This window comes from Capronia epimyces (genome assembly GCF_000585565.1).
Source record: "Capronia epimyces CBS 606.96 chromosome Unknown aczIQ-supercont1.4, whole genome shotgun sequence".
NCBI classification, from domain to species: Eukaryota; Fungi; Ascomycota; class Eurotiomycetes; order Chaetothyriales; family Herpotrichiellaceae; genus Capronia; species Capronia epimyces.
Window position 1 is genome coordinate 3269740 of NW_006912907.1, and position 26443 is coordinate 3296182.

Below are 26443 nucleotides of genomic sequence, written 5' to 3' on the forward strand. Positions count from 1 at the left end.
TTCCAACGCCGGTCGAGAGTGCAGATTGCGGGCCCCGCGGTAATACTGTAAGCCGTTTGCACTAGGCGAGACTAAAGAAGTCTATCTGCCTGTGTGGAATAGGATATAGTCTGTCGTCGAGTGGTTTTGCCAGCCGAACCTAATGAAGGTAAAGTGTTGCTCCCAAAACAGTGAATTGGACGTTGAGAGCCAACTTTGAAATCGAGGGATTTATAACCTTTCCATCGCATCGCTTCTTATATATCGACTATACTTGGCGGCGTTAACGAGAGGGTGCCTAGATTACATACCTAAGGAAGAGGCGACGACAAGGTCGACGAGGTCTCTTGACGAGGCTCTCTCGGTAAAGTTGCCTGTGCTAAAACATTCTTGGCACTCTAACCTCCGCATCATGCTTCGCCCTACTCTCAACCCTCTATTCCAGACGCCTCTGTTTTGGCTCATCATCTCTCAGCTCTGCCATCTATCTAGATTGCCGAGACAATACCGTACATGTGTCCCTCCATTTGACAATGTCGAGGCCGGCCTCGAGAAACAGTTCGCATCTGGAGCCGCCTGGGAAAGGCGTCGAACTGGTCGACCCGGGCGCACACGACTGTATGACTTTCCCACCCTCACATTGTTTGACACAGACACAGCAGTGCTAAACTCAGTCAAGTATCCTCAGAAGGTGAAGAAGAGTACTTCTCAGATGCCTCGGAAGGCCGAAGGCGGACCTCGAGGCCGGTCACCCCTTCGTCCCCGATTCCACAGACACGAATAGAGAAGATCGATTCTGTCCCAAGCCATGGCGAGGTTCCTGGGACACCTGCCTACGAAAAAAGAACGAGGGATGCAGTGCCTGACCAGGTCGAGATACTTCCCCCCGATGGACAGAATCCTGCGACTGGCTCGGGAGGTACTGTGGAAGAGGAGGTCGACCCGGAATCTCCAAGCCACAGTGAAATCCCTGGGACTCAGGCGAATCTACAACAACAGAAGAATACAGCTCCGGATCTGGTCCTCGCAAACCCTGAACAAGGGAAGAGCCGAATACGGGTTGAAGAGGAGGATGATCTCGACGACGTAGACTCTGAGATACCCACATCGAATACCCCCATTCCAGAGACGGTCATCACACGGGTCGATTCCAAACCAGCGTACGGCGAGGTTCCGGGAACCGAAGCGTACGAAAAGCGCACTCTAGATGCAGTCCCGGACATTTTAGAGATTAAGGACAACACTTCAGGTAAACCTCGCGCCTAACAGCATGTCGGGAGGACCATTGACCTGATCCAGGGTCACCAACACTCAGCAGATCCGTGACAGAATCAAGACATGAACCCGCGTCTCAAAACGAACATGGCGGGAACGCTGATGCCGGACACGATTTTGGAGACGACTTTGACGACTTTGAGGAGGGCGCCCAGGCTGGAGCTGATGATGACTTTGGGGACTTTGACGGAGGGTTCCAGGAGGCTGAAGCCGAAGCCGAAGCTGGGACTGCGGAGAGCCCTCCTGTATCTACCATTGCAAACAATGACATACCCGCCGACCCGTTTGTGAGTTTCAATCTACGATCATTATGTCTCCGTCATCGACGCGTGCTAATGCTTCTTGGGTGGATGTAGACCCTGATAGACTTCGAAAAGCTATCGTCGTTGCAAGAGCAGCTCAAAGCCACTCAGATTCATCTGGATGCCATGTTCCCATCTTCTTCCGCCGACCAAATATCTCACCTCCCACAACCAGACCCAATACCCGACGCCTCCCCAGTCTTTCCATCCGACAGGTCACAGTCCCTATGGAAACAACTAATCACACCTCCTCCATTGCAACCGCCCAACTGGACGCAATCTAGAATTCGACGTCTTTTCCTAGTTAGTCTAGGTGTTCCTGTTGATCTCGACGAAATCTTGCCACCGTCGAAGCAGAAGAAGCTAGTCCTACCAGATATCAACCTGGAGCCGTCGTCCCGAAAGTCGGAATCCGACAAGACAATTGGCTCTGTAGCGCGGCTGAAAGCACAGGCTGCCAACGACTCGACCGGTTCGGTGGATAGCACCCAATCTGGTGCAAAGGAGCGGCCTGGTCGGTCTAGAAGACCCAAGGGCCCTCCCCCACCTCCCGAGCTTGACCTTGTAGCGGTGAAGCGTCTTTGCGCGACGACAGATGAGAAGCTAGACGGCTTTACGGACGAGGAGCTGCAAGCCCATGTCAAAGAGCTCAAGGACGTCACAGAAAGAACGTCGGAGTTATTGGAGTACTGGTTGAAACGGCGGGATGGGTTACGGAAAGAAAAGGAAGCCTTCGAGGGCGTGATAGAGAATCTTGTCAGGCATGCGAGACGGGTTCGGAAATAACCTCAAGCGAGTTTGGGGGGCTCAGGGCTGGAATGTAATAGGCATGGTGTATTGCCGTATCTCCAGAGTTGCCGGTCAGGACCTGAGCGTTATTGCAAATGGTGCCCTTGACTTACACTGCAATTCATTCCCAGCATCTCCTGCACAAAGCCACCCGATGGTTCAGAGCCACGGGGCGGACATGGGACATGACTGGCTACTACTCGTAGTATCAGTACGGAGCGCATTTTAACAGAGGAGCCGCTGACCTCGGCGGAAATGCACACTGCAGAATTCCCGCGCTGGAGCATCAACTTGTTACAAAACAGCCCAATCGAGCAACTCGATTGCTCCTTCTGGGAAATGGGGGTCGAGTCGCCACTGAATGCTTCAAGTTGAGCGCAGGACGGGGGTCCCTTGCAAGGCCCGGCAATCCATTCCGATGAGCGCCTGATCAATGTCCAGTGTCCAGTGTCCCGACCGAGCGGGAAGGGCTAACAGGCAGCAAAAGGGTGGGATTCAACAAACGGCCCTGAGGCTTGTCTTCCCCTCCTTCTAGGATATCTTCTCCCAGTCCAATGAGAGTCGATCCTGCGAAGCGGCAGGGGATTCTTGAGACGCCGCAGACTCGGATGGGAACACGGTGGCAATCGAGTTAAGATAATCTGAGTTCCGTACTGCCATCCCTATGAATGAATTGCTAGATACCGAAGGTAGGATCGTAGTGCTTTGGGCGGCCTTGTTTGACATTGCGACCGTCACCGTCATGGCTTCATTGTCACATAAAAGGCAGCGAGAAGTACGGGAGACATACTACCTGGTACCTTGTAGGTCAGGAAACTGCCATACGGAGGAGTACTGCCATACATATACGGAATCCCGCCAGTGCTTCACCGTAGCAGCTTTTCCGGACTGAGAGCACGGGTCGGATACGATTTCCCCATGGCAATGACCATCAAAAGTATCTACACTACAGTCCCAGGTGCTACGAGCGAGGACTCCTTGCCACGTTTACTTCGGATCAAAGCATTCTGTGAATGCCCGTAATCGTCGAGGTCGTGGACAGCCATTCTGTGCAGCCAGCCCCGGCTACGGCTCATCCGCAGTGTGGCGCAATCCTTTCCCATCGGCGAACATGTCTGTCAATGGCCAAAAGACGCACACGCACACGCACACGCATACGGCCAACCCTTTGAAGAGGCCTCGTCAAGAGCCCGTGTCGTGTCATTTTTGTCGGTCCAAGAAACTCAAATGCAATCGCCAGCGGCCTTGTTCCAACTGCACGGCGAGAGGTCTGGCCTGCAATGGCAACGGCCAAGCCCAGCCTGCTTCGGTCGATGTCAACCATGATTCCATCCTGACTCGGCTTAAGAGGCTGGAGGACATGGTTCTGGGTCCGGGCCCGTCGCAGCTTCAGCATGGGTTGTCGGTCCTCAACCAGACCTCACAGCCCTCTCCCCTGCTTACGCAGTCTCGGCCAACACCGTCTCCCATGGCATGTCTCTCTCCCGCGTCCGAGTATGAAGAGGCCGTGCAGAGCTTGGAGAATATGGGCGCTCGCGAAGAACCATGGTTCTCTCCTAGCTCTGGAGGCGCCGGGCCCGACTTTCGCATTTCGCCCACGCGTCAGATCCCTGATGCGTATGGTGTCGGGCAAACCCAGGCTGCTCATGGTCAGCAGGATTCAAGATGCTTCTTCCTTCCGCCCAAGGAAGAGGCTGACTTGTTGATGGATCATTACACTTCCTACATCGATGCTTTGCAACATGTAATCTACATTCCACATGTCCGTACATTGATGGCCTCTGTATATTCACAACTGGAACAAGGGCTTCCAGCTGTGCACAGCCACATCGCACTTGTGCTAAGCATCTTTGCAAGCTCTGCAGTGCTCATTGCAGGCAATGCGGGAGGCGGAGGCCTGCAGCACCGATTTGAACCCTCTGCAGCCTACCAAGCATCTAAAATCTGGGCGAATGCCACTCTCGAAGTGTTGGATCTGTGTCGTCGGAGGGCTTCGGGAAGCCTGGAGGACGCTCAGGCATCTATCATCATCGGCTTCTTGCTCTACCACATGGAAGGTTTCTCTGTAAGAGTGCGCTTTCTGTTCACAGGGGCCGTCGCTGTTGCACGCGACCTGTGCCTCCACAGGATTGACATGCCATCCAATCAGCCGTCGCATTCTTCTAACCCGATACATACCGAAATCAAACGGCGCGTTTGGTGGCACATTGTTGCAACCGACTGGTGAGAAATTGCTACAGTACAGTCCTCTCGAACTCCACTGAATCCGGTTACAGGCTGTTATCCCTCAACGGAGGCCCTCAAGAAGGGACATATTTAGTCCAGCCCCGACATATGCGTGTGAACCTACCACGCAACGTCGAAGATGAAGACCTCGTACACGACGACCCACCAATAGACCGACCGCTGTCCGAACCTACGACAATGTCATACTATATTCAGCGGCTCAAGCTTGCCGATATCTGCCGCAGTGTGGTCGATGTGATGCCTCTGTGCAGTTTTCTAATAGATTACCAGGATGTAATTGCACTGGACCGCAAATTTGAAGACTTCTTCGACAACCTGCCTATTTTCCTGAAGACGGACGACAAAAGCCGGCTGGAGAGCGAGGCAATCATGCGCAAGCATCCTCACATGCGAATCCAGAGGTATATACTGGGAACTATGGGGCTTATTCGGCGGTGTAAACTTCACCAGCCTTTTCTCATCCGTCGTCCCACCGAGGGACACTACAACTATTCTCGAAACGTCTCGTTGCAGTGCGCGCGGAGCGTCCTCGGTCTGAAGAGGCTGCTGGATGCGGAGCACGTGAGCACTTTGAACGCCACCATCAGACCTGGCGTATTGGCCTACCCCATCTTCATGGCAACCATTGTTTTGGTCATGGATCTGTGCTTCAACCGGAACGAGGGCGACGATGCAGCGAGGAACGCTGAGGTGCGGGACGCTTGTAAGGCGCTGGAAGACTGCCTGTCCCCGTCCCAGCCTCATGTGGCCCACGATACCTTGAACTCTCTCATGGACACCCTACGCAAGCACAAGGTGAAGCTGCACAACCCACCTGGCGACACAGTCCAGAAAGCCCCGGGGCCAGAATCGGTTGCGATGCCTCAGCCTCCGAAAGAGGAGTTGCCCAGCACCCGGCACGTTTCGAATGGGCCGCCCAACCCACAGTCACGGTTGTATGACAATCCACAGAACGTGCTCTCTGATTTCGATGAGATATGGAAACAATACGTCGAATACGGCCCGAATATGGACATGCCAGACTGGGACAGTCTCTTCAACGACCTTGACTCGAGACTTTTCTAGCTTGCGGGCAAGGAAGAGCCTCATGAATCCATCCGACAGAGCTTGAAACCGTAAGCCCCAAGTGAGTCTTGGCCAGGACAAGGTCGGCATGCGCTTGATGGCACCCATAACAGCGAGATTATGAGAGTTCGGGGCAGATGCAACATCTGTCTCCCTTGGCCTAAGTCCACCCTGTCGTCTATTCGTCGGATTTTCCAATTTTTGAGGCATCCGACGATTTGCAGAAGGCTCAGGCTCGCAAGTCCTTGACATGGCACCATTCGTAATTCTATATGATTCTGGCCGGAGTAACATGTGAGCAGACAATCGTCCTGGACACCTTAGTCAATATCGCTGGTCCACCTTTGCCGAGAGAGATAAGGAGGCCAAATTGGTGGAGGCACTACATGATCGACCGGCCGTTTTATTGGCCGAATTTGCCGACGGAAGCAATGAGCATCTATTAGGCGATTGGCAATGGTCGCTGCATGGGATGAATGATCAAAATCCTTCGTCGTCGCCGCTGCCCCGAACTCAGCGCCTCAACGACCTCACCTCCCAAACCATAGAAACAGAAACGAGCGACGAGCCTGCATGCCTGCCTTGCAGATTTCCCTGCTCGCGAGCCGCCCGTGGTCACATGTCACCGGCTCACCATGGTAAATCTCACACAGTCCCTCGTGGACCAGCCTCGAGAGAGTCGGGCCCGGTCCAAAGCTGGCTGCCTGATGTGTCGGTCGAAAAAGGTCAAGTGTGATGAGGCCAGGCCTGTTTGTGGACGCTGCCGACGCCTACGGCTAAGCTGCACCTGGGGCGGCGCCGCACCTCCCTTGAAAGAGCGACGGCGAGGCTTCGGCCCGCTTCGCAGCAGAGAGAACTGGACTCCCAAACGAATTGCGCCGAGGCGTCCGTTCCCTCTTGACCGCACAGTGTCTACTCCAAACCACGATCAGAACGGATTGGCGGCCATGGTAGACGAGTACTGCCCTGGAGAACCTGGCACAAACCAAGCGAGCTGTCCGGAGATGTTATCGGCGTCGGCAGCGAAACAACAGTTGGCCTATGACGAAGATACGGGGACGGGGACGGGGACGGGGACCGGGACCGGGACCGGGACGGTAGACTTGGTCGACGATGGCGGACCATTGCCGGAGCCAGCAGCTGTCGAGCCATTTGACTTTGCTGCCGATTTCACATTGCTGGATGTTGACGGCGCGCTGGACATGTCTATGTCGACATCTAACCTTCCGCTGGACTCTTTGGTGCTGGGCAGTGGCCAACTTAGGTTCTACGGGTACCCATTGTCGATCTCGGGTTGCTACACGCTTACGGACGACGACCATCATGCTCTGCAGCTGTATCAGCACGGCCTGCGTCTCGCGCAGTCCACCAAACACCCGGACTGGTCGACCCACGCACTCCTGCTCCACTGCGGCGTGCAGGATCCCATGGTCATGCACGCATTACTTGCCCTGTCGTGCATCGAGCTAGAACTGCTGTCGACCCAAGGCGGTGCCGCTACGAAACTGGCCGAGCACCACTGTCGCGCAGCAGTATCATTCCTTGTCGAGACGCTGCAAACCGGCTCGGACCAACAGCGGCACACGGCGGTCATGACCACCTTCTACTTCCTGTACCTGTACCAACTGAAACGACGATCCTCGAACAGCTTTGGGGAGCTCAGAAGACTGTCCAGGGCGGTGGCGGAGTACGTGAAAAGACATCGACTCCCTCACCTCCTGGCCGGGTCGGACAGCACAGCTACGGGTTTGGACATGGATTGCTCGCTCCAGCAGGAGGATCGAAGTCTTTTGGCCCGCATCATCATGTTCATCTTCTACCTCGACGTCCGTGTGGGCTTCAGCAACACCGGAGGCATGCTTGCCTCATACCTCCAAAAAGACTGCGACGTCACCGAGGCTGTTTATACATGTTCGTGCGAATGTCTGAAATTGAACTGGGGCCTCGCCTATCCGGAGAACGAACTGCTTGACGACATCGAAAATGCCACCGTCCTCAACATGGCCTTCGAGATCCACATCATCTATGAGAAGCTCAATGAGATGAGCTATGGGGACGGAAATGGGGTGGTCGATTTGGGCCCCGGAGATGGACACACTGACTCGATCGCGAGGCAGCTGACATGCCTCCAACAGGTACGTACCAGACCGGACCGGCCCAGCATCAACTGCAAGAGAGGTGGACGCTGACCTGTGAGGTAGAAGTATAGCCTGGTGTTCCACCTGTCGTCTTCCTCCATACTAAGCTCGACGAAGAGACTGGTTTCCAACGCCGGTTTCGTGGTTGCCAACTTCTACGCCATATGCATCTATCACTTTCGCTGTACGGGCAACAGCGTTGGGCCGGCCCCGGTGGCTGTGCAGGATCAACTGCGGAAGCTACTCAACATTGCTCAACGGATGCTGCAAGCAGACCCGGCGCGACTGTACGAGTGGATGGAATGGCCGTTGTTCATGGCGGGGATCGAAACCGACGACCTCATCTATCGAGAATGGATCCACTCGAAGCTCCGGCCTGGAGTGCTGCGAACAGCTTGGGAGTTGACCATTGAGGCCCAAGACAAAACTCAGCGTCGGCTGTCCATGCGGCAGATGCGGAGCTTCATGTCTTCGCCCGACCATGTCGGAAGTCGAAGTCTGTCGCTTCCAGGCCAGAGCTGCCCGTCGGCAAATCCGACCAATCACATGTCCCATGGGTCGCCAGAAGCGTCCAACGAGAACTATGTTTTCGGGGGCCAGCTTACATTCGGTGCCATTTAAATACTTTGCTTCCTGAGCAGAAGCAGAAGCGGCCTCTCTCTGTCACCATCACCGTCCTTGATCCCGTTGGGCACGATCCTTTGCCAGAGATCAGCCTGTCCTTCACGATGGGTGAGATTATTGATGCCCTGGACTCTCCTGCCCTAATGAGAGGGAGGCAGATCATAAGCGAACGGATGGAAGAGCATAGTGATGTGCTATATCAGCTAAACCAGAAGGCAAGTTCGCAGTGCCCCCTACAGCAAAAGAGGACACCGAAACCGCCATGATTCGCCCTCGACGCTGACGGTCACTTCTCTCTATTTAGATTCATGCACACCCAGAGCTCGCGTTCGAGGAGTTTCAAGCCCACGATAATGTCGTCGACCTGCTCATCTCGAAGGGGTTCGAAGTGACACCGCACGCTTACGGGGTCGACACATCCTTTGAAGCCAGATTCGGCCAAGGCAAAGGGGGACGAGTGGTCGCTTTCAACGCCGAGTACGATGCTCTCCCTGGGATCGGACACGCTTGTGGGCACAACCTGATCGCCACCGCTGCCGTGGCGGCCTTTCTTTCCGTGGCGGCCGCGCTGAAGGAGCTCAATCTGCCGGGCGAGGTGCGACTGATCGGGTCACCGGCCGAAGAGGGAGGCGGTGGGAAGCTGCCGTTGCTCGCGGCGGGGGCGTACGACTCGCTCCATGCCTGTCTGATGGTGCATCCTTTGCCCGATCAGCCCGAGTTCGGCGGGCTGGGATCTGCATACTGGACCTCGTTGGCTAACCACAAACTGCGCGTGAGTTTCAGCGGGAAGGCGGCACATGCGGCGGCAGCGCCGGACCAAGGCGTCAATGCCCTCGATGCCGTGGTCTTGGCCTACAACGCCCTCAGCATGCTCCGGCAGCAGATCAAGTCGGCCGAGAGGGTCCATGCCGTCATCACCAACGGAGGCACCCGGCCCAATGTCATCACCGACTGTGCAACACTCAGCTGCTATGTCCGGAGCACCTCACTGGCCGATGCGGACCGGTTGAAAGCGCGTGTGGTGAGCTGTTTCGAGGGTGCCGCCACCGCGACTGGCTGTACCGTCGAAGTTGAGCTGTCAGTGTTCCGAGCCCGATCCGAGCCTTTGATTGAATATCACCCCGACTGACCGGGTGTTCTTGTCTAGTCTGAACACGTACGCAGATTTGCGACCCAACATGGAGCTGGCGTCCCTCTGGGCTTCAGAAATGTCGGCCCTGGCGTCTCCGGTGGTCTGCGATCGCGACGTTCACGGGGCGGGACTTGGTTCTACAGATATGGGTGAGTGAGAAGCGACCAAGAACTGAAAAAAAAAAAAGGACAATCCGCGCACGAAAGACGATCATACGGCACGGATATGCTAACGGCGGCATCAGGCAACGTGTCTTATGTCTGCCCCAGTCTACATGCAGGTTTCGGCATCCCGGCTGCTCCAGGCCAGTACAACCACACGCCGGGATTCACGGCCGCGGCAGGCAGTGACGAAGCATATCGACGAACCATTGTCACGGCCAAAGCTATGGCCGGTGCAGGCTGGACCGTTCTCGTGGATGACGCGGCGGCAGAGAAGGTCCGGAAGGATTTTGAGGCCGACTTGAGGTTGAGATCTTGAAGGAGGGGAGAGGGACGGGGAGAGTGGGTATTTAATTACCATTGGCATTGCCATCGATGCATTGTCGATGGTGTTTCAATTGGTGTTTCAATTGATATTGATATTGATATCAACCCGATCCGATCCAATACAATCGAATCCCTCCCCTCACCACTAGGTACCATTTTGAGAGCATAAACCTTCTATAGAAGACCTTCGGCAGTTGCCGTGGTGGGCCTCTGCCTCCGCGTCCTGAGCCCCCGGAGCAGACTCCATCCGAGAAGTGACGCTGACAACTCGAATCCCACCAAACCACTCAAGATTTGGATTTGAAGGCGGCATAGTCGGCAATACTATGAGGCTCGGTCCACTCCCTGTCCTTGTCCATCAACACCTGCATGGCCTGCAGGCATTCGTCGAGGGTGCGGAGGCCTTTGACGTCCTTTACGGTGCCTAGAATGGTGCGGCCCAGGGCATAGCTGCCGGTGCTCCAGATCTCGCCGGACAGGTCGAGCTTCTCGCTAGCGAGGGCCAGGATAGCAGGCACATTGGACTCGCCGGGGTAGCGGGCCTGCAGCTGGGCATGCTGCTCCGCGGGCAGCCTGCTGTCCTCGTCGGCGGCCATCCGCATGCGCGAGTAGGCGGACGGGCCGACGGCGTTGACGAGGATATTGTGCGGGCGGCCCTCGAGGGCCAGGGTTCGCGTGACGCCGAGCACGGCGCCGCGCGACAGCACGTACGGCGAGCTATCCGCCATGCCGAAGACACTGTCGGACGTGACGTTGACCACGCGCCCGTACGCCTGCCGCTGCATGTGCGGCCAGGCGTAGTGGCACAGCGCCATGGCGCCCAGCGCGTTGACCTCGAACACGCGCCGCATCGCCTCGGGCCCCTGCGCCTCCACCGGCCCGTAGATCGTGATGCCGGCATTGTTGACGATCACGTCGACCCGCCCGAACCGCGCCAGCGCCGTCGCCACGATCTGCTCCGCGTCCGTCGCTACGTTGTGCATGTCCGCCACGGCAGATAGGCCCTCAGCCCGGATCTCCTGCGCCACTTGCTCGGCGGGCGAGGCTGACGAGCCCTCGCCTGATACGCTGCATCCGTAGTCGTTCACTACGACGTTGGCCCCGGCTCGTGCAAATGCCTTGCACAGTGGTGCGCCGATGAACCCGGCTCCGCCGGTCACTATCACCGTCCGCTGGTGGAATGAGCCTGGGGCGGCGGCTTGGGTTTGGGGTTCGGTTTCAGCCATGCTGTGCTTGGGTGTGCTTGGTGTGGTGTGCTTGGTGTGCTTGGTGTGCTTGGTGTGCTTGGTGTGCTGGGTGTGATGTGTTATGCTGTGCTTGCTGTGCTTGCTGTGCTTGCTGTTCAGCAATAGCTCAGTGATAGCCCAGTGATAGCCAGCGATAGCCAGCGATAGATAGGCTATAAGCTATAGGTTATCCCTGAGGATGGGCAGCGCAGCGGATGTGGAATGTAGGTGGTGGCGGCGGACCGTACGATATCACTATCTGTAAGTCTGTATGGCTGTATGTCTGTATGTTCGTATGTCTCTCCGTCTGTATGTATATACCTTATGTATGTGTTCTGCTCACAGACACTGGCATGTATATATACGGAGTACGACAGTAAGCGGCAGACCTGGTCATTACGGTACCTATCCTTCTGCGTCTGCGTCTGGAGCCCAGGCCCGGATGTCATCTGTTTTATGTTGGATTCACAGCATGGCATGGCATGGGGCTTACTGTAGGCTGGGGCTCGGAATGCCATCACCCCTGTGCCGAAATAGGGTTCTTCTCACCCGAGTGAGCAGCGCACATACTCTCCTCTCTCTACCCCGGGTCGCCAACCGTTCCGGCCGATCACGATCACGGCTGCCCTAACCCTAACCCTAACCCTGACCCTGACACTTAACCCTAACCCTACATAACCCTAACCCTACACATGGCCTGTCCTACCTACTGACTGCAACCAGCCATGGTATCGATACGAACGATACTGGCGAAACTTCGATCAGAGCCAACGAACCAATTGCATCAAAGCTGGCGCAGCTGACGGCGTCGTTCTCAAATATCCTTCGGAGCAGCCTGTCTGGCTTGCCGAAGCCGAAACCGAAGCCTGGGGAGTACGGAGTGGAGTGGAGTGCATATCATAAGTATCCGGGGTTCATCCACCTCCATGTCCACCTCCACTTCTTTAAACATACAGTCCGTAGTTCTGTGGGAGACTGGATCTGAATCAGTATCTTGTTATTTAGCATTCACGATGCGCTTCCTTATTGCTGTCCGATATCTCCTACATCTCCTGCCTCTGCTACCTCTCCTACCTCTGCTACCTCTGCCTCTATGATAGTTTCCATTGCGACAAGATTTGTGCCTCTTGCTAAAGATGCCGTCCAGCCACCAACGCTGTTCCGTAGGTACAAATGTCGTAACCCCCCATGCCTCGGATATGACATTCTGTTGTCTTCGAAGCAGGATGCACCCGCCAATGGTGACGATGATCAGACACTCGTTGAATAGAGCCCGCACTTTGGGCTGAGGCTCCGTCATGACTTCGGACAAGGAATCACCCAATCTGCCACTATCCTCAGGCCAGGAGCCTAAGGCCGGTACGAGCATCTCGGGTTGCGCGACAGAGGAACCCGCCGCTGCCGGTCAACGTCAAGCGCGAAAGGATCGAATGTCGTTGCATCTGAGACTCCCACGGTCGGTGTCGGTGTCGGTGTCGGTGTCGGAGGCACAGGAATCGACAGCGTGGGCGTGGTTGAAAGTCCAGGAGCGCCGACAGGGCTGGCGGGGTCAAAATGAGGCCGATACCATCACCGTTGACAATGTCCCTTACACTGGTGCTCTGTTGCTGCTCAACTTCCTCTTATGGTGAGCTGGGCCCCAAGACGACTCTCCAGCAAAGCCTCGAGCTGGACAATTCGGTTCTTCAGCGCTTTCAGGTAAAGTTTCTTGGGCTACGCCGCGTTGCGTGACCTCACATACAACCCCAGCTCCTTGACAGATGGCACACTGGTTGGCGCCCGTCGCAGCGCAGCTTGCGACGTCGGCACTCATCACAGGCAGATCCGGAGATGGGGTGGGACGTTGTCCGCGCGTCGTGATGGTTGAGGTTAAGGTTGGGGCTAAGGATGAGGATAAGGATGAGGACGAGGATGAGGCTGAGGCTGTTGTTGTATCTTCGGGGGTTATGGCGTTGCGGTCGGGAAACTGATATTAATGTCAATGTCAATGTCAATGTTCATGAGTTTCAGGCACGAGAGGAATTCCAGACCCAGACTCAAACTCAGACTTGGGGCTCCTTAAGGCTCAGGAGGCTCAGGCCAATTCGGGTGCCTGCCTGGTCTCGACTAAAGAAAGCCCCTAAGCCTCCTAAGTTTCAGGCACCTATCTGGCTTTCAGCTCCTAAGCCTTTATTGCTTTGTTTGATTCGTGCATCTGTCATTAGTGTTCGGAAATACTCTCCGCAAGGAGAAACCATTTCTCCGTACCGAGGGAGTTTCTTTACTCCGACTCTGTACCTGTGTGCCTGATCTATTTCTTTTTTTTATGCTGGAGGAGGTCCGGGCCCTCTCGACGCTCAACAGCAACCTCATCAACGAATGGACAGATCCGGGTCACGGTCCAGGATGCTGAAGCAGGGACAACGGTGGGAGGGTGGCAGGGTAGAAGTGGTGTGGCAGAAGTGACGGTGTATGTACTTGACCATGTCTTCTGTCTTCTTGGGGGCCATCCGGAGTATTCCATAAGCATCTGTGCATCTGTGATCTGGTGTTACCATGTGCGATGTATGACGTGTCTGTTCGAAGCCAATACTCCGTACAGTATCCGTACCAGGGCCAGGATCCTGGTCAAGACTCAAGGGAAGAGTGGTTGTAACCTGCGGCACTAGCTCTGGCAGGGCCAAACACCCGAAATTACCTGGTAGGTACGGAGTACGAGTACCCGTACCTTAGTGAGTGGGCTAGGGCTGAGGGGCCTAAGGTTTAGAGGCTTCAGCTTATAGAGGGAGTACGGGTGCCCCTTAGCCTAAGGGTGGGTGACATTTAAAGTGGCGGGATGTGAGGAATAGGATACATAAAATTAATCCAAAGATTATCACTCGCTATATCGATAACATACCTACTTAAGTGTAGGATATTGTTACACGAGAAGGTAGTCTTCTCCTATACTAATTAGTACTGTGAATAATTAGAACTTACTGCAATTCTAATAAGTTATTGATGGTTCATGGTGGTGGTATGGGTTGTGTGTAGGTTAGAAACATCCCGCTACTTTAAATGGTACCCACCCCTGGCCTATTACCTAAGGTAGCTAGGCGCCTAGCAGTCGGTGGCAGGTGCCTACTACATATGTAGGTAGCTACCTGTAGGCTGGTCTTGGCCCCACACTGATCGACTGTCTGCCTACCTGGCACCTGCGCATTATTCTCCATCTTCGAGATTTTCATCGGGGCACCGCCAGTCGATGGCCACACATCACCTGTAACCTTAGCACACCATCCCTAATCAGTATAGCACATGTACTACTATGTGATACTGATCAACCCCTTGGGCCTTTGTCGCCCGTTTCACCCCTGCAAGATGGAGGGGCGAAGTTGGCAGATCCCATGCTCGAGAGCCCAGCAGCCCAGCCGTCCCGCGAGCCGCATGTTCAGCCATGCTGCCTACCAGTGTATCACTCTCACCAGCCTGAAACACCACCACGGACACCTCTGTTGACCTCTGTCGCTAAGAACCCAGACTACCGGCCGTCTTCCATCCTGCATCGATCCAGCTTTGAAAACAGCCAAAGCACCAGATCTCCTCGTGGTGACCTCTCTGCTGCTGCTGCTGCTGCTGCTGCTATGCGTGCCGCTGGGAGGGCTTAGGAGGCCTAGGATCTGAGGCTTCGGAGTTCTGCTGGGAGCTCAGCTATTGGGTCTGGCCAGCATGCTAAAAACACAAGAGCACAGCACCCCGATCTACAATCTTTTCACTGATTCGCAGAGTCGACGACACCATCATGGACATCCTACGGCCAAGGGGAACCTACCAACGCATCAACTCCCGCGATTCAACCATACCCTGGGACTCGGGCTCAGACATGGAGCTGTCGTCGCCGCTCGACCACAAAATCAATAACAACAATGACAATAGCAGGACCCCCCGCTTCCGGTCTGGATTCTCAGCCACGATCAAGGATCAAGCACCGCTCCTCGACCCTTCGACCGACCCAGTCCGCCACTTCAAGCCCGCCTATTTCCATCGTCCAAACTTTCTCGGCGGCCATTCTCGACTCTACGGCTGGAGAACAGGCGCTCTCTTTGCCGCCTCGTTCGCGGGAATCTCATTTCTAATCAACCTGGTGGTCCTGGTCTGGTTGTCCACCCATCGATCTAGCTCCGGCCTGGTCGAGCTCTTCAATGGAAGCTGTAGCAAGGTCGAGAACATGGATCTCTGGGTCCATCTTGCCATCAACGCACTCAGCACACTGCTCCTTGGAGGCTCCAACTATTGCATGCAGTGCCTGTGTGCGCCAACGAGAAAGGACGTCGATGCTGCCCACGCCCAGGGGAAGTGGCTCGACATTGGAGTCCCCAGCATCCGCAATCTTCGCCGAGTGCCTGTCTACAAGTCGGTCATGTGGCTGATGCTAGGCCTCTCTTCGGTGCCCTTGCACCTCATGTAAATGCCATCCCGCCCTTGCCCTTGCGTGAAACCACACCGGCCCAGTCATCTGACCAAACTCTCACAGGTATAACTCGGCCTTCTACAAATCCCTGTCGACCAACGACTACGCCTTCTACTTTGCCACGCAAGACTTTGTAGACGGGTCGTCCTTTACCATCCCGGAGCGCACCATCGACCCGTACTACCTCATCATCGGCTCAGTCGAACCGGCCAAAGTTCAGTCCGACCTTCAGACTCCCGGTCTCTACGAGCGACTGGAAATGGTGGATTGCATCCACGCCTATGCGACCGACTTCCTGACCAACAGACGGAACCTGGTAATGGTCTCCAAAAACGACACTGCTAATAGCAGCCTGCTCGACATGGGGTTCTACGCCTTTTCAACTATCAACCCCTTCGTCTGGTGAGAGAGACTTCGCGTTTTTCCGGCTCTTGTCTATCCACTAATGGCCATCATGCAACAGGATCTGTGTCAGTGACCCCAACCTGGATCTCTACGGTGATAATGGGAATTGGGAACCTTGCGAGAAGCTCGTCTCCAAGGTCGAGGCCGCGGCGGACGCGGACCAGTGGCGTCCCTATGGTTACGATGTCCAGTACTGTCTCAGCGAGTTGGTTCCCGAAAGATGCAGCTACAACGGTAATATTCCCATTGTGGCTGTCGTTCTGGTCGCCAATCTCATCAAGGTGGTGAGCATGCTGTGGCTTGCCTTCCGAGTACAGGATGCCCCCTTGATTACCGTGGGCGACGCCGTCGAATCGTTCTTGAACGAGTCGGATCGCACCACCCAAGGTGTATGTTTGCTGACTAAAGAGGAGGTTGTGAAGCTTGCCCGGCGCAAAACACATTGGCAGGAACAGGGCGATGACAAGGACAAGGACGAGAACAAGAGCTCGACCAAGGAAGCGAAAGTCGCCCAACTACAAAGGCTGCGGTGGTCCAAGGCTGCCAGCCGCACGCGCTGGTCAGTGACCATCGGCTTTATCGTGATCGCCCTGATAGTGGTCGGGGTTCTGCTCTCTCGTGCCGTGAGCACGGTCAACTCCGCCGGTTTTACCATTCAAGACGTTGGGTTCGGTAAAGTCACGCCTTGGGCCATCGTGACCGGCTGGAATGTTGGGGAGCAGGGGAGTGCCACCAACCGAATCATGTCGTCAATCCTGGTCGCCAACCTGCCCCAGACCATCTTCTCCTTCCTGTACCTCAACCTCAACGGCCTTCTGACCAGCATGTGGCTGGCGTCGGAGTGGAGTGATTTTGCCACGCAGCGTAAAACCCTGCGCGTTTCCAAGCCGAAGGGTGCGCAGAGGAGCACCCATTTCTTGCAGCTGCCATACAAAGTGGCCATGCCCCTGATGGTTCTGTCAGGTCTGCTGCACTGGATGATCTCGCAGGCCATCTTCCTGGTCGTGCTCGCTGAATACAACTCCGACGGCACACTTGCCAGTCCCGTGGCCGTGGCCTCGTGTGGCTTTTCTCCACTGGCCATGATCTTGGCCCTCGCTGCCGGCGGCGTCATCATCATCACCACCCTCGTCCTCGGCTTCGCCCGCCACTATGACCCGGCTATTCCCCTGGCCGGCAGCTGCAGTGTCGCCATCTCCGCCGCGTGCCACCAGCCGGACTGGGACCACGACGCGGCCATGAAACCTGTCAAGTGGGGAGTTATTCCGGATGGCCTCGTCGCCCATGACAGGGTGGACCAAGATATGGTCGGCCATTGCTCCTTCACTAGCGGAGACGCCGGGCCGCTTCAGCACGGTAACAAATACGCATAACCTGGTCAACAAAGCGGAGCGGGGACTCGCCAGTCATGGCCTTAATCATGGAATGATGAGCGATAAACGACCAAGTATAATTATAATAGAGGATAATAGAGGTGGCACATGTCCTCTTCGAGGAGTCCCGGCACTCTGGTTTCATGTGATTGGAGCTTTGGCGTGGCCTGCAGCTGGTAGATCCCTACTCGCCAACCTGGTACATCTCATTGATCTCCCCTAGTCTCGTCTTCTGCGCGCTACGTCCTCTCCAGTCACTAGAGGCTGAGTCGCCCGAGTCGAGGACCTTTGGCGTATGGATTTGCCGACTGTAGGGGTCATACTTGGATGCTCAAAGGGCAGGGATTTTCAAATCTCAGCCGCCTGGGATGTCACATGTGAACCCATATGTTTCAATGGTATTCGCGCCACCCGCCTGACTACGCCTGCCTCTTGAAAGGGCTAGCACTGTGTTGAAAGCAGTTGCAATCTGACGGTGTATGACGAGCGCTGTCGGGTCGGAAACTACAGAACAGAGTGTACCACGGACCTTCTCAAAAGCGACAGCCATGGAAAGACCCAACTACAAGACACATCCCCGAAAGCAAAGGTTGTTTTTCAGATCATCTAGCGATCCGACTCTCTAGGATGAAGTTTGGAAGTTGCCCCTTGAGGATCTAAGCAATTTCAAGCGACTGATCCCCGAGACTTCGTGTATGGCGTGGCAAGCATGCCAACTGCACGATTGGCGCTCTTGCATCTTCGACGTCCAACCAGACCTATCAGGTGTGACAGGCATCAAGATTGACTACAACTTAGCGGTAAAGCAAGTGTATAAGGACATGACAATTTTCCTGATGCAACAAGCTCGATCTGTCGATCCCATGTTCTTCGCTTACGAGACTAGATGGTAAGAGGACCCGAGGGAGAAGGAGAACTTTGCCAGTTGGTGGTCTGAATTACGGATGAATCGTCTTTTCACCAGCTGGTGAGAAGAGACAATCGTTTTGGTTCAACGAGATCAGTAAGATCTTTGACCACGAGGATTTGCCAGTAAAAGACATGGTTATCATTTGATCGATGATTTTACTTTTACACGGGTATATAGGTACTGGGTACTGTAAATGATTCCTGAATACTTCTCTTCCAAGTGTTGATATCCCAAGGTTCAGATGAGCCGGCGTCGCGTCGAGTCTCGTCTCATCTTATCCAAGTCCAAGGCCGTGGTGGGTGGTGGATGGTGGTTGGTGGGTGCCAACTCTAACTCAACCTCAACATTTTGGTCTGGATTCTGATCTACAGTACATAATGTGCGAGACAAACAGCTCGTCACCAGGCATCTATCTCATCTGCTGAAGATACCGGCGCTCACCGGCTCAGGCTCAGGCCCCGGCTCAGCTGAGCCTCATCCAGCCCGCGAAACCGCCTCGGTCGGTAGGACGGCGCCCAAGGGTGTACAGCAACCTAGGCTAAGGACCCCTGCGCTCAACCTCAAGCCTAAGGAGCCTGCCTAAACCTAAGCCTAGTGATGCAACTCGACTTGATCTGCCCTCCTCGGCCCTAGCCCGAAATTTCGACCTGCACTGTACTACTAGTACCCCCGTACATGCGGCTCTCGATGGAGAATGGAGGCCAACACAGAGTATCCTAACGGCAGACGGAGGACACGGTTCAGCACGACCCTGGCCTTGGAACCCCCAGATGGCTTTCTGTGGAAGAGTCGTTGCACGCCATCATATCATGGGGCATGGGGGCGCCAGGCAAAAAGGCGACAACAACCGAACTGAACCGAACTGTGTCATAGGACGAAGTTGCAGATACAGATACAGTACTGGTCATGCAGGGCACCTACAGGGCACCTACGGGACACCTACAGGGCATACGCACGCACTAGTCGGACCAGCTCCCTCCAGAGAGACGCCACACTTTTGGGCATTTGCTGCCTGAGCTCGGCTGCGCAGCTCTTGAAACTCTATCAATCAGACCATGAAGGTGGACGTGGACAATCTCCCACCCCTTTGTTGCGGAGGCTACTATGGAGTTGAGCATCCTTGAGCCTCCGGTCGCAGGTGTTCAGACGTAATCATGAGCTCTCCGGAGAATCCTTTCTTGACTAGCATCAAAGCGTTTCGCCAGGAATTGTCAGATGATGGGCGGGCGCAGTTTTGTGAAGTCGACTCTGCAGAGGCCATGATCCAACATCTTCGCACCGAGCTAAAGATATCTCAAGACTCGGTGGTCTACCGGCACCTCAAATCTTTGGCTGCGGTCTCGAAGAGTTGGGAGCCATATTTTGAGATCACCGGCATCCTTGTGGCGACAAAAGCTGCCATTGCCGCACCATTCTGGGGCGCTCTTCGACTCATTTTCCAAGTCAGTTTGTCTGTCTCTGTCTTCCCGGTCGAATCATCAAGCTCATCCGACCCAGCTTAGTCGCAACTATGAAGCCTTATTCGAACAGCTTAGCGTCAAATTCGCGGAAATTAGTGAGATCGTCGAGTTCAGCACTCAGTATGTCAAGCTGTTCGAGGTCGTGAAGACGATTGTTTCCGGCGACAAGCATGCCATGATTGCAGCTCTGCTGACAATCTATGAATCTGTGATAATGTTTTGTCATCGGGCCTACAGTATATTTGCCCAAGGGAAAAAGAGTATGTTCATGTGTGACTGGTTGCATTGCACCGTCGAGATTACAACTAATCACATCATCTCAGGTTGGCGGAAGAGGATGGCCTTTCATGCCAAAGCGGCCTGGGTACCATTCCAGGACTTGTTTGTCACGCTCATCCAACGGCTCGAAAACGCCCGGCTCAGATTTGATCATGAAGTGGAACTTTTGCGCACAAAAGTTATCGTCGATACTGGTGACCATGTCAAAGGAGAACTTGAGGTCTTGGAAAGAGGGATTCTCGAACTTAGGTCCTCTCTCGAGGCCAAACACTATGGATCAACTCGAGAACAGGCTAAGTTGACAGGTAATTCGAACTATGCCGCTGCATCTTACAGTCGCCACTCGTACTGACTCAGCCCCTGGCAGGACCCAAGGTGTATCGCTCACTCGTGAAATGGACATCCAGCCCGCCATTCTCGAAGATCTTCGACATAGCTAAGCGCAACCTGCAGTCCGGTAGCCTCGACTGGTTCTTGAACACGCCCATATTCCAGCACTGGTTGCACACCACAGCGAGGGATCCGGGCGGCTCGGTCGTTCCATTTGAGCAGCGGGTAGTTGGTGTTTTCGGCACGCACTATGCCCTGGTACCGCAGATTTACAGTCCAGGACTAACAGACTCTTCATAGGCCCGCCTGGATACGGCAAAACCATGATCTCCATCAAGATCATCGACCATCTTCGGAACCTAGACAAGGCGTCCACATCAACCAACATCGTGGCCTGCGTGTGCTTCTATCATTTCAGCATGCTCTCCCTAGAGACGAACGAATCACATCATGCACTACGGGCTCTTCTTGCTCAGGTGCTCGCCTTCCTCAAAGACGAGACGCAGATTCTAGATGCAGCTTCGATGCTGATCTACAGGCGCAGCCGTGGAGAGCCTTGCGCCTCAGAAGACGACCTCGAATGCCTGGACCCAGCTGGACGAATGCACGTTCGTCATAGCTGGCCTCGACGAACGTGTCGACAGAGATCATTTTCTTTTTACCATTTCCAAAATTTGCAGGAACACGCCCACCAAAGATGTTGTGGTAAGCCGACCCAACTTCAACATCCCATCACAATACAGCAAGATGCCTTTTGTCAGGTTAGGAGAGGCGTCGAATCTCGAAGACATTCGTCGGTACCTGGAACCGCAAGTCAGAAAGCTGGATGCCGCCAGACTCTTGTCCTCGACGTTGACGGTCGAACAGGTTGTGGCAAATCTTGTTACGCGGTCCAAATCTCTCTTCTTGTGGGCCAAGTTGATGATGGCCTATCTCCAGTCTCCGGTGCTCACGTTGAGAGCCCGAGTTGAAGCCCTCACAAACATGGTACCGCTCGAAGGCCTGGATGCTATTTACGCCAGGATCTTGGATTGCATCGACTCTCGCATGTCATCAGAACGTCTTTTCATGACCAAGGTGCTTCAATGGCTTGTCGTCCTTCAGCGGCCTTTGACCATGACCGAGCTGCAGGCAGCCACTGCCATTCGCGTCCATGAAGTGACTTCACCCGAACTTGATTATCTCCCGAACTTTGGCTCAACGATTGAGATACTGTCGGGCGGCTTGATTGAAGTCGCGACCAATGACACCGTGGGATTCGTTCATCTGTCCGTGTCCGAGTACCTGTCTCGGGCGCGGCAAGCATCAGCTTCCTCCCGTTTCTACTTCGACATGGCAGAGGCACAACTCAGTTTGACCAGTCACTGCTTGTCTTATCTCCTCTTCGATATCCCTAGAGGACCTCTTTCTGGCGTGCATGGGACAGCATTGGAAAAGCCTCTGGCGAAGACCCGATACCCGTTCTTGCAATATGCGTGTTCTTCTTGGGCAAGCCACGCCAGCCAGGGGATTGGTGCACTGCAAGCATCCTCTAGCGCGTACGCACATGAAGAGTTCGAAGGTCTAGTCAAACTCTTGGATGAGCTTCTGCGGTCCAACGAGACAGTAAGGGCCTGGGTTGAAGCTTGCTATGTCTTCCAGTGCCATCCAACACTGGAACCACTGGCTAAGGCGCTGCAAGCGCTGGTCAGCTCGAGCTCCACAATGATGAAGTTGTTGGAGAGATTTATTATGCTTGGCCGGGACATTGCGAGCGTCATCAACGACTGGGGCGACGTCCTTCAGTACGAGCTGATTGAAATCTGGGACTCGAACATTGGACTGTTCTCTTCGACGACTTTTTTCAAACCTCATGACAGTCGTTTGATCGGGTTGGATCAGACACGGTCCATATCACAGACATGTCAGCAGCCGGTCCACAATGACAAGATTGTGGAGTTGTTGACCTGCTACAGTCCAGACTTTGAGAAGATTGCCATTCTCAGCATCATCCCTCCCAGGTAACTGTCTGGAGTGATCTCTTGACTCCCACTAACAAGTATTTCAGCACGTACGTTGACGAAGCTCGTGGGTTCTATGCCGTCGCAAGAGCTGGCCTGTTCCATCGATCGCCCTCGGAGGTGGCAAGGTTCGTGAAGGTGTACAGCCGTGGCTGGCGTGTCCGATACCAGCTTCGGGAGACCATCGGGCCCACCCACCTACTGGAAGAATTGACGTGGTTGATTCCATGGGAGGAGATGATGTTTGCCATTTACGAATCCATTTACCATGGCCGGGCTGGAGACCTGCACTTCAATGCTTCCATCAATAAAGACTTGAACATGTGCTCGGTTCTCCACATGGTCTTCCAAACTCGGCCATCTGATGCTGAAGCGGCATCCGATAGAGATTGGTCGTGCCAGCGACTGGATGTTGATCTTGTCGATCAAAGGGTTGCTGTTCAGGAGAGCAAGCTCTTCGCTGCATCAGTCTTGGACGATGTCATAAGGCGGTCGCTCTTTAGTGAGAACGGAACCTACCTTGCCGTGATCCACGATGATTACATACGGATTTTCGAAGACGGCAGCCCGGACAAATCTTCCCTCGACTACAAACCGACCATTACAATTGCTGGTCGTTCTCAGCAGGGATGCATATTCCACCCCGATCTCCCTATAATCAGCGTGTCGAATAGAGCGGGAACCTTCTTGATAAGGGTAGATCGACTCTGTACCCCGGCATCAGAACGCGGACCGGACCGGATCGACATCAGCACCAATCTGGCTCTACTCGTACCATCCAAGTGGTTGCGCTGGGTTTTCCCTCCTGGGATGCAAGACGTCAGTTTTTCGGCCTGCGGGCAGTATCTGCTGGGCACGAACAGCCTCCAAGGATCAGGACTGGTGGCGCGGCCCTACGAAATCTCCCAGTTCTACATCCCCACTCCATCAGAAGCGTACAGAAATCATTCAGAGGCCGAGATACTCGACGAGATTGATGCTTTTCTAGCTGACGCCGGTCTGGATGTGGCAAAGGCTTCCGGCTCAGACGTGACCACGTCGAAGAAGCCCGAGGGCGTCATGACCGCTGGCCGAGCCATCCATTATCTGGTTGGCGATGTTCCACATGTGGCCGCCATCCACTATGATTCGAGGCAAGGGATACTGACCATGGACGATACCGACACCATTAGCAGCATCCGATCCAGCAGAATGCTCCGGCTTCCGCGGTCGATGCGGGATCTGAAGCACCATTTTGCAGTTAGGATGACTTCATCCGACCTTGAGCCAATCCAGATTTACTTCAGCAAGGATGTGGAGGACTTCTATGACTTCAGGCACAGTAGCCATGGGCCCAGAAGTATTCCGACTCTTATTGTGAGGTCTCGAATGAGCATCATCACTCAATCCTCTCAATTTCTCCACGCCACACCGACAGAGTATAACACGGGACCTGACACGGAGCCTGACACGAAGCTTGACACAGTGCATTTCTCGCCGCCTTAACGCACTGATTATTATGACTATTTTGACAGATGGTACTTGGACCCATTTATTCCTATCGACTTGGAAGACCGCCTTTGGTTGAAATCGGTTTCGGCAGCCAAGGGTGGTCGCGGTGCCTGGTTTGCGGTGTTTTGGCAACAATTGGAAGTGGCAGCATTCACTCCCCGGGCTGAATGGTGCTCGTGGATGTTCTTTCTCGCCATGAAGGTGGACCAGTGGGCAGGAACCGCATGGCCACTTGAACTTGATCAGTCAGGACTTTCAGGTTGAAGCAAAGTCATGAGTAATGATCTAACAACAGACAGGTCCCTCAGACCTTACGGGAGCCGGAGCCAGAGCCAGAGCCAATTCGTCCTCACAGGCCAGCCACCAGGAGTGCAGCAGTTCGATGGAGACGTCGTTCCCACCACACACGACGATGACGACCTTAGTCTCCGGGGTCACCGTACAGCTGGCCCCCAAAACACTCTGCAGCAGGCCGCCATAACAGGCAGCGACGTTGACGCCGACGGTCAGTTCGACCATCAGCCTCTCATGCATGGCCAAAAGGCAACAGCCCCTTTTGGCGGCTCGGTCGTCGAGAACCAGACTCTTGACATTCGGCCGTTGGGCCAACTGGAACGTCTTCGCCGACACGCGCGACACGCCCAGACTCAACGCCTGCGACGTGATGCGATCCAACGTGACCAGCTGGCCGGCCCGGATCGACCGGTTCAGCGAGTCGGCTCCGTCGGTCTCCATGGCCACGACGTGTACGCGGTTGCCCCAGTCGCGTCGGTCGAGTTCTTGCATGATGCCGTTTAGAAGGCCGCCGCCGCCCACGCTGCACAGAACCACGTCTGGCGGCCTGTCGTCCAGTTGGCTGGCGATCTCTTGCATCACGGTGGCGTTGCCGTCCCAGACGTCGAGGTGGTCGAATGGCGGCACGTAAATACCGTGCTCATCTGCATCTTTGGACGCCAACACCTCTTCCCGGAGAAACCGGTCCGCTTCCATAATGTTGGCGCCGTGCTGTATCACCGCCGAAGCTCCCATCGCTTGGATCTTGGCCACCATCGCCGCCTTGGCCGTCGTCGGCACCACCACCGTCGCGCCGTAGCCTAGTTGTCGGGCGGCGTGGACACAGGCAATCCCGGCATTGCCCCCAGAAGCGGCGTAGAAGTGGATTCTCTTCCTCTTCCTCTGATCCTTCCTCTGATCATTATTACCCTCATCTTCTGCTTCTGCTTCTGCTTCCGCTTCTTGCACTCGACGCCTAATATAGTTGCCTATTCCTCGCGACTTGAACGATCCCGACGGCTGGAGATTGTCGAGTTTCAGGTACACTGTGCTAGTTGCTCGACTGCAAATTAGAGAGGTTCTTTTCCTTTGAACTTTTCAATACAATTTTCACGCTATGCCTTGGACGAGTTATGTGCCAGGTATTTTGGATCTTGTCTCTTGTATCATTACGCACCATCCTGCCGCCTCTGATAGAGCGCGAGATTCAATCAGCGGTGTCTGGATCCAGAGGTTGGCGTCGATGTGAGTGTGCTTGCGCGCCATTCCGAACGTACGGTACGGTATAGATCATTCGTGATGTGATGTGATCAGCAACGAAGAGCTTGAAAAGAAGATAAGTTCTCTATCATCAGGTCAGGAATCTGTCGTGATCGCGGTGGCCTGGCTGTGCGCTCACTTACTGTCTAGACAGATCTCCTGGCAGCAGCTTCGCCTATCCCAATTGCAACAGTTGGTACAAGATAAAGGATAGTGGAACGTGGCAGTACCGTACATGTGAGTGACAAATGGCAATCGGCAATTGGCGGTTCAAACATCTTCAAGACAAGGACAAGGCTGCAGCCCAGACCAAGACAACAGACAATATGCCGTGTTACTACTACTACGTCCCGAAGGTAGACATCCAGACCCAGACCCAGACCCAGCCTTGCGGCAATTCCCTCGACTCTTGCTGGCCACCGCGCATTCAGCCGTGGCCTTGACCCCTAACTTATCCAGTCGGCGCATTCCTTATAGATCGAGGTATATACCGGCCCAGTGCCGGGGCCGGGCTGACCAAGAATGTCAGTCGATAGGGTTAGGGTTAATTATACCGTACTGAGTACGGATACATGTAGATATAGAACGGAGATATGCGAGTCCTCCAACCCTCGAGCCGGATAGGGGCGAACTGTGCGATATATCTATATCATACTAGATACGGATACATACTCTGTGATAACAGAGTATGCTCCACTCTGCTCTAGTCGGACTCCCTTCTGGGGCCCCGTTCCTTCTACAGGGTATGCCAGTAGGTATTGTACAGTGTACAGTGTACATGGGACATGATATTCCGATACATGATATCCCGATACTGGCTTGTGACTACAGCCCTTCTCCAGGCCGATAGAATAAGTAATAAATATATATAATAAATAGGACATGTTCCTACTCTTCCTTGGATCTAAGATACGTCGAGTTCCTTTTCCTTCTCTTTTCCCAGCCCTTCTCCAGTCTTGTCCTTCGCC

General features: G+C 54.6%; 9 protein-coding genes across 9 annotated transcripts; 7 read left to right on the forward strand and 2 right to left on the reverse strand.

The window, feature by feature from the left end:
- Positions 1 to 512: 512 nt before the first annotated feature.
- Positions 513 to 2342, forward strand: A1O3_05826 (uncharacterized protein; the record flags this gene model as incomplete). The annotated part of the gene is made up of 4 exons (XM_007735946.1): positions 513 to 597; positions 659 to 1228; positions 1279 to 1541; positions 1611 to 2342. The coding sequence occupies 4 exons, from the start codon at positions 513 to 515 to the stop codon at positions 2340 to 2342; spliced, it is 1650 nt and encodes a 549-aa protein (XP_007734136.1).
- Positions 2343 to 3456: 1114 nt separating this feature from the next.
- Positions 3457 to 5657, forward strand: A1O3_05827 (uncharacterized protein; the record flags this gene model as incomplete). The annotated part of the gene is made up of 2 exons (XM_007735947.1): positions 3457 to 4568; positions 4622 to 5657. 2 exons carry the CDS (start codon positions 3457 to 3459, stop codon positions 5655 to 5657), a joined length of 2148 nt encoding a protein of 715 aa, XP_007734137.1.
- Positions 5658 to 6292: 635 nt separating this feature from the next.
- On the forward strand, positions 6293 to 8416 carry A1O3_05828 (uncharacterized protein; the record flags this gene model as incomplete). Its single annotated transcript, XM_007735948.1, has 2 exons — positions 6293 to 7792; positions 7859 to 8416. 2 exons carry the CDS (start codon positions 6293 to 6295, stop codon positions 8414 to 8416), a joined length of 2058 nt encoding a protein of 685 aa, XP_007734138.1.
- A 107-nt stretch (positions 8417 to 8523) lies between these two features.
- Positions 8524 to 10031, forward strand: A1O3_05829 (uncharacterized protein; the record flags this gene model as incomplete). Its single annotated transcript, XM_007735949.1, has 4 exons — positions 8524 to 8610; positions 8724 to 9496; positions 9567 to 9700; positions 9796 to 10031. The coding sequence occupies 4 exons, from the start codon at positions 8524 to 8526 to the stop codon at positions 10029 to 10031; spliced, it is 1230 nt and encodes a 409-aa protein (XP_007734139.1).
- A 295-nt stretch (positions 10032 to 10326) lies between these two features.
- A1O3_05830 (uncharacterized protein) lies at positions 10327 to 11265 on the reverse strand (the record flags this gene model as incomplete). The annotated part of the gene is made up of 1 exon (XM_007735950.1): positions 10327 to 11265. The coding sequence occupies one exon, from the start codon at positions 11263 to 11265 to the stop codon at positions 10327 to 10329; it is 939 nt and encodes a 312-aa protein (XP_007734140.1).
- Positions 11266 to 15025: 3760 nt separating this feature from the next.
- A1O3_05831 (uncharacterized protein) lies at positions 15026 to 17472 on the forward strand (the record flags this gene model as incomplete). The annotated part of the gene is made up of 3 exons (XM_007735951.1): positions 15026 to 15687; positions 15758 to 16096; positions 16158 to 17472. The coding sequence occupies 3 exons, from the start codon at positions 15026 to 15028 to the stop codon at positions 17470 to 17472; spliced, it is 2316 nt and encodes a 771-aa protein (XP_007734141.1).
- Positions 17473 to 19536: 2064 nt separating this feature from the next.
- Positions 19537 to 20473, forward strand: A1O3_05832 (uncharacterized protein; the record flags this gene model as incomplete). Its single annotated transcript, XM_007735952.1, has 2 exons — positions 19537 to 19824; positions 19880 to 20473. 2 exons carry the CDS (start codon positions 19537 to 19539, stop codon positions 20471 to 20473), a joined length of 882 nt encoding a protein of 293 aa, XP_007734142.1.
- A 725-nt stretch (positions 20474 to 21198) lies between these two features.
- On the forward strand, positions 21199 to 23936 carry A1O3_05833 (uncharacterized protein; the record flags this gene model as incomplete). The annotated part of the gene is made up of 2 exons (XM_007735953.1): positions 21199 to 22451; positions 22499 to 23936. 2 exons carry the CDS (start codon positions 21199 to 21201, stop codon positions 23934 to 23936), a joined length of 2691 nt encoding a protein of 896 aa, XP_007734143.1.
- Positions 23937 to 24227: 291 nt separating this feature from the next.
- Positions 24228 to 25481, reverse strand: A1O3_05834 (uncharacterized protein; the record flags this gene model as incomplete). Its single annotated transcript, XM_007735954.1, has 2 exons — positions 24228 to 25266; positions 25393 to 25481. The coding sequence occupies 2 exons, from the start codon at positions 25479 to 25481 to the stop codon at positions 24228 to 24230; spliced, it is 1128 nt and encodes a 375-aa protein (XP_007734144.1).
- Between the last annotated feature and the right edge of the window lie 962 nt (positions 25482 to 26443).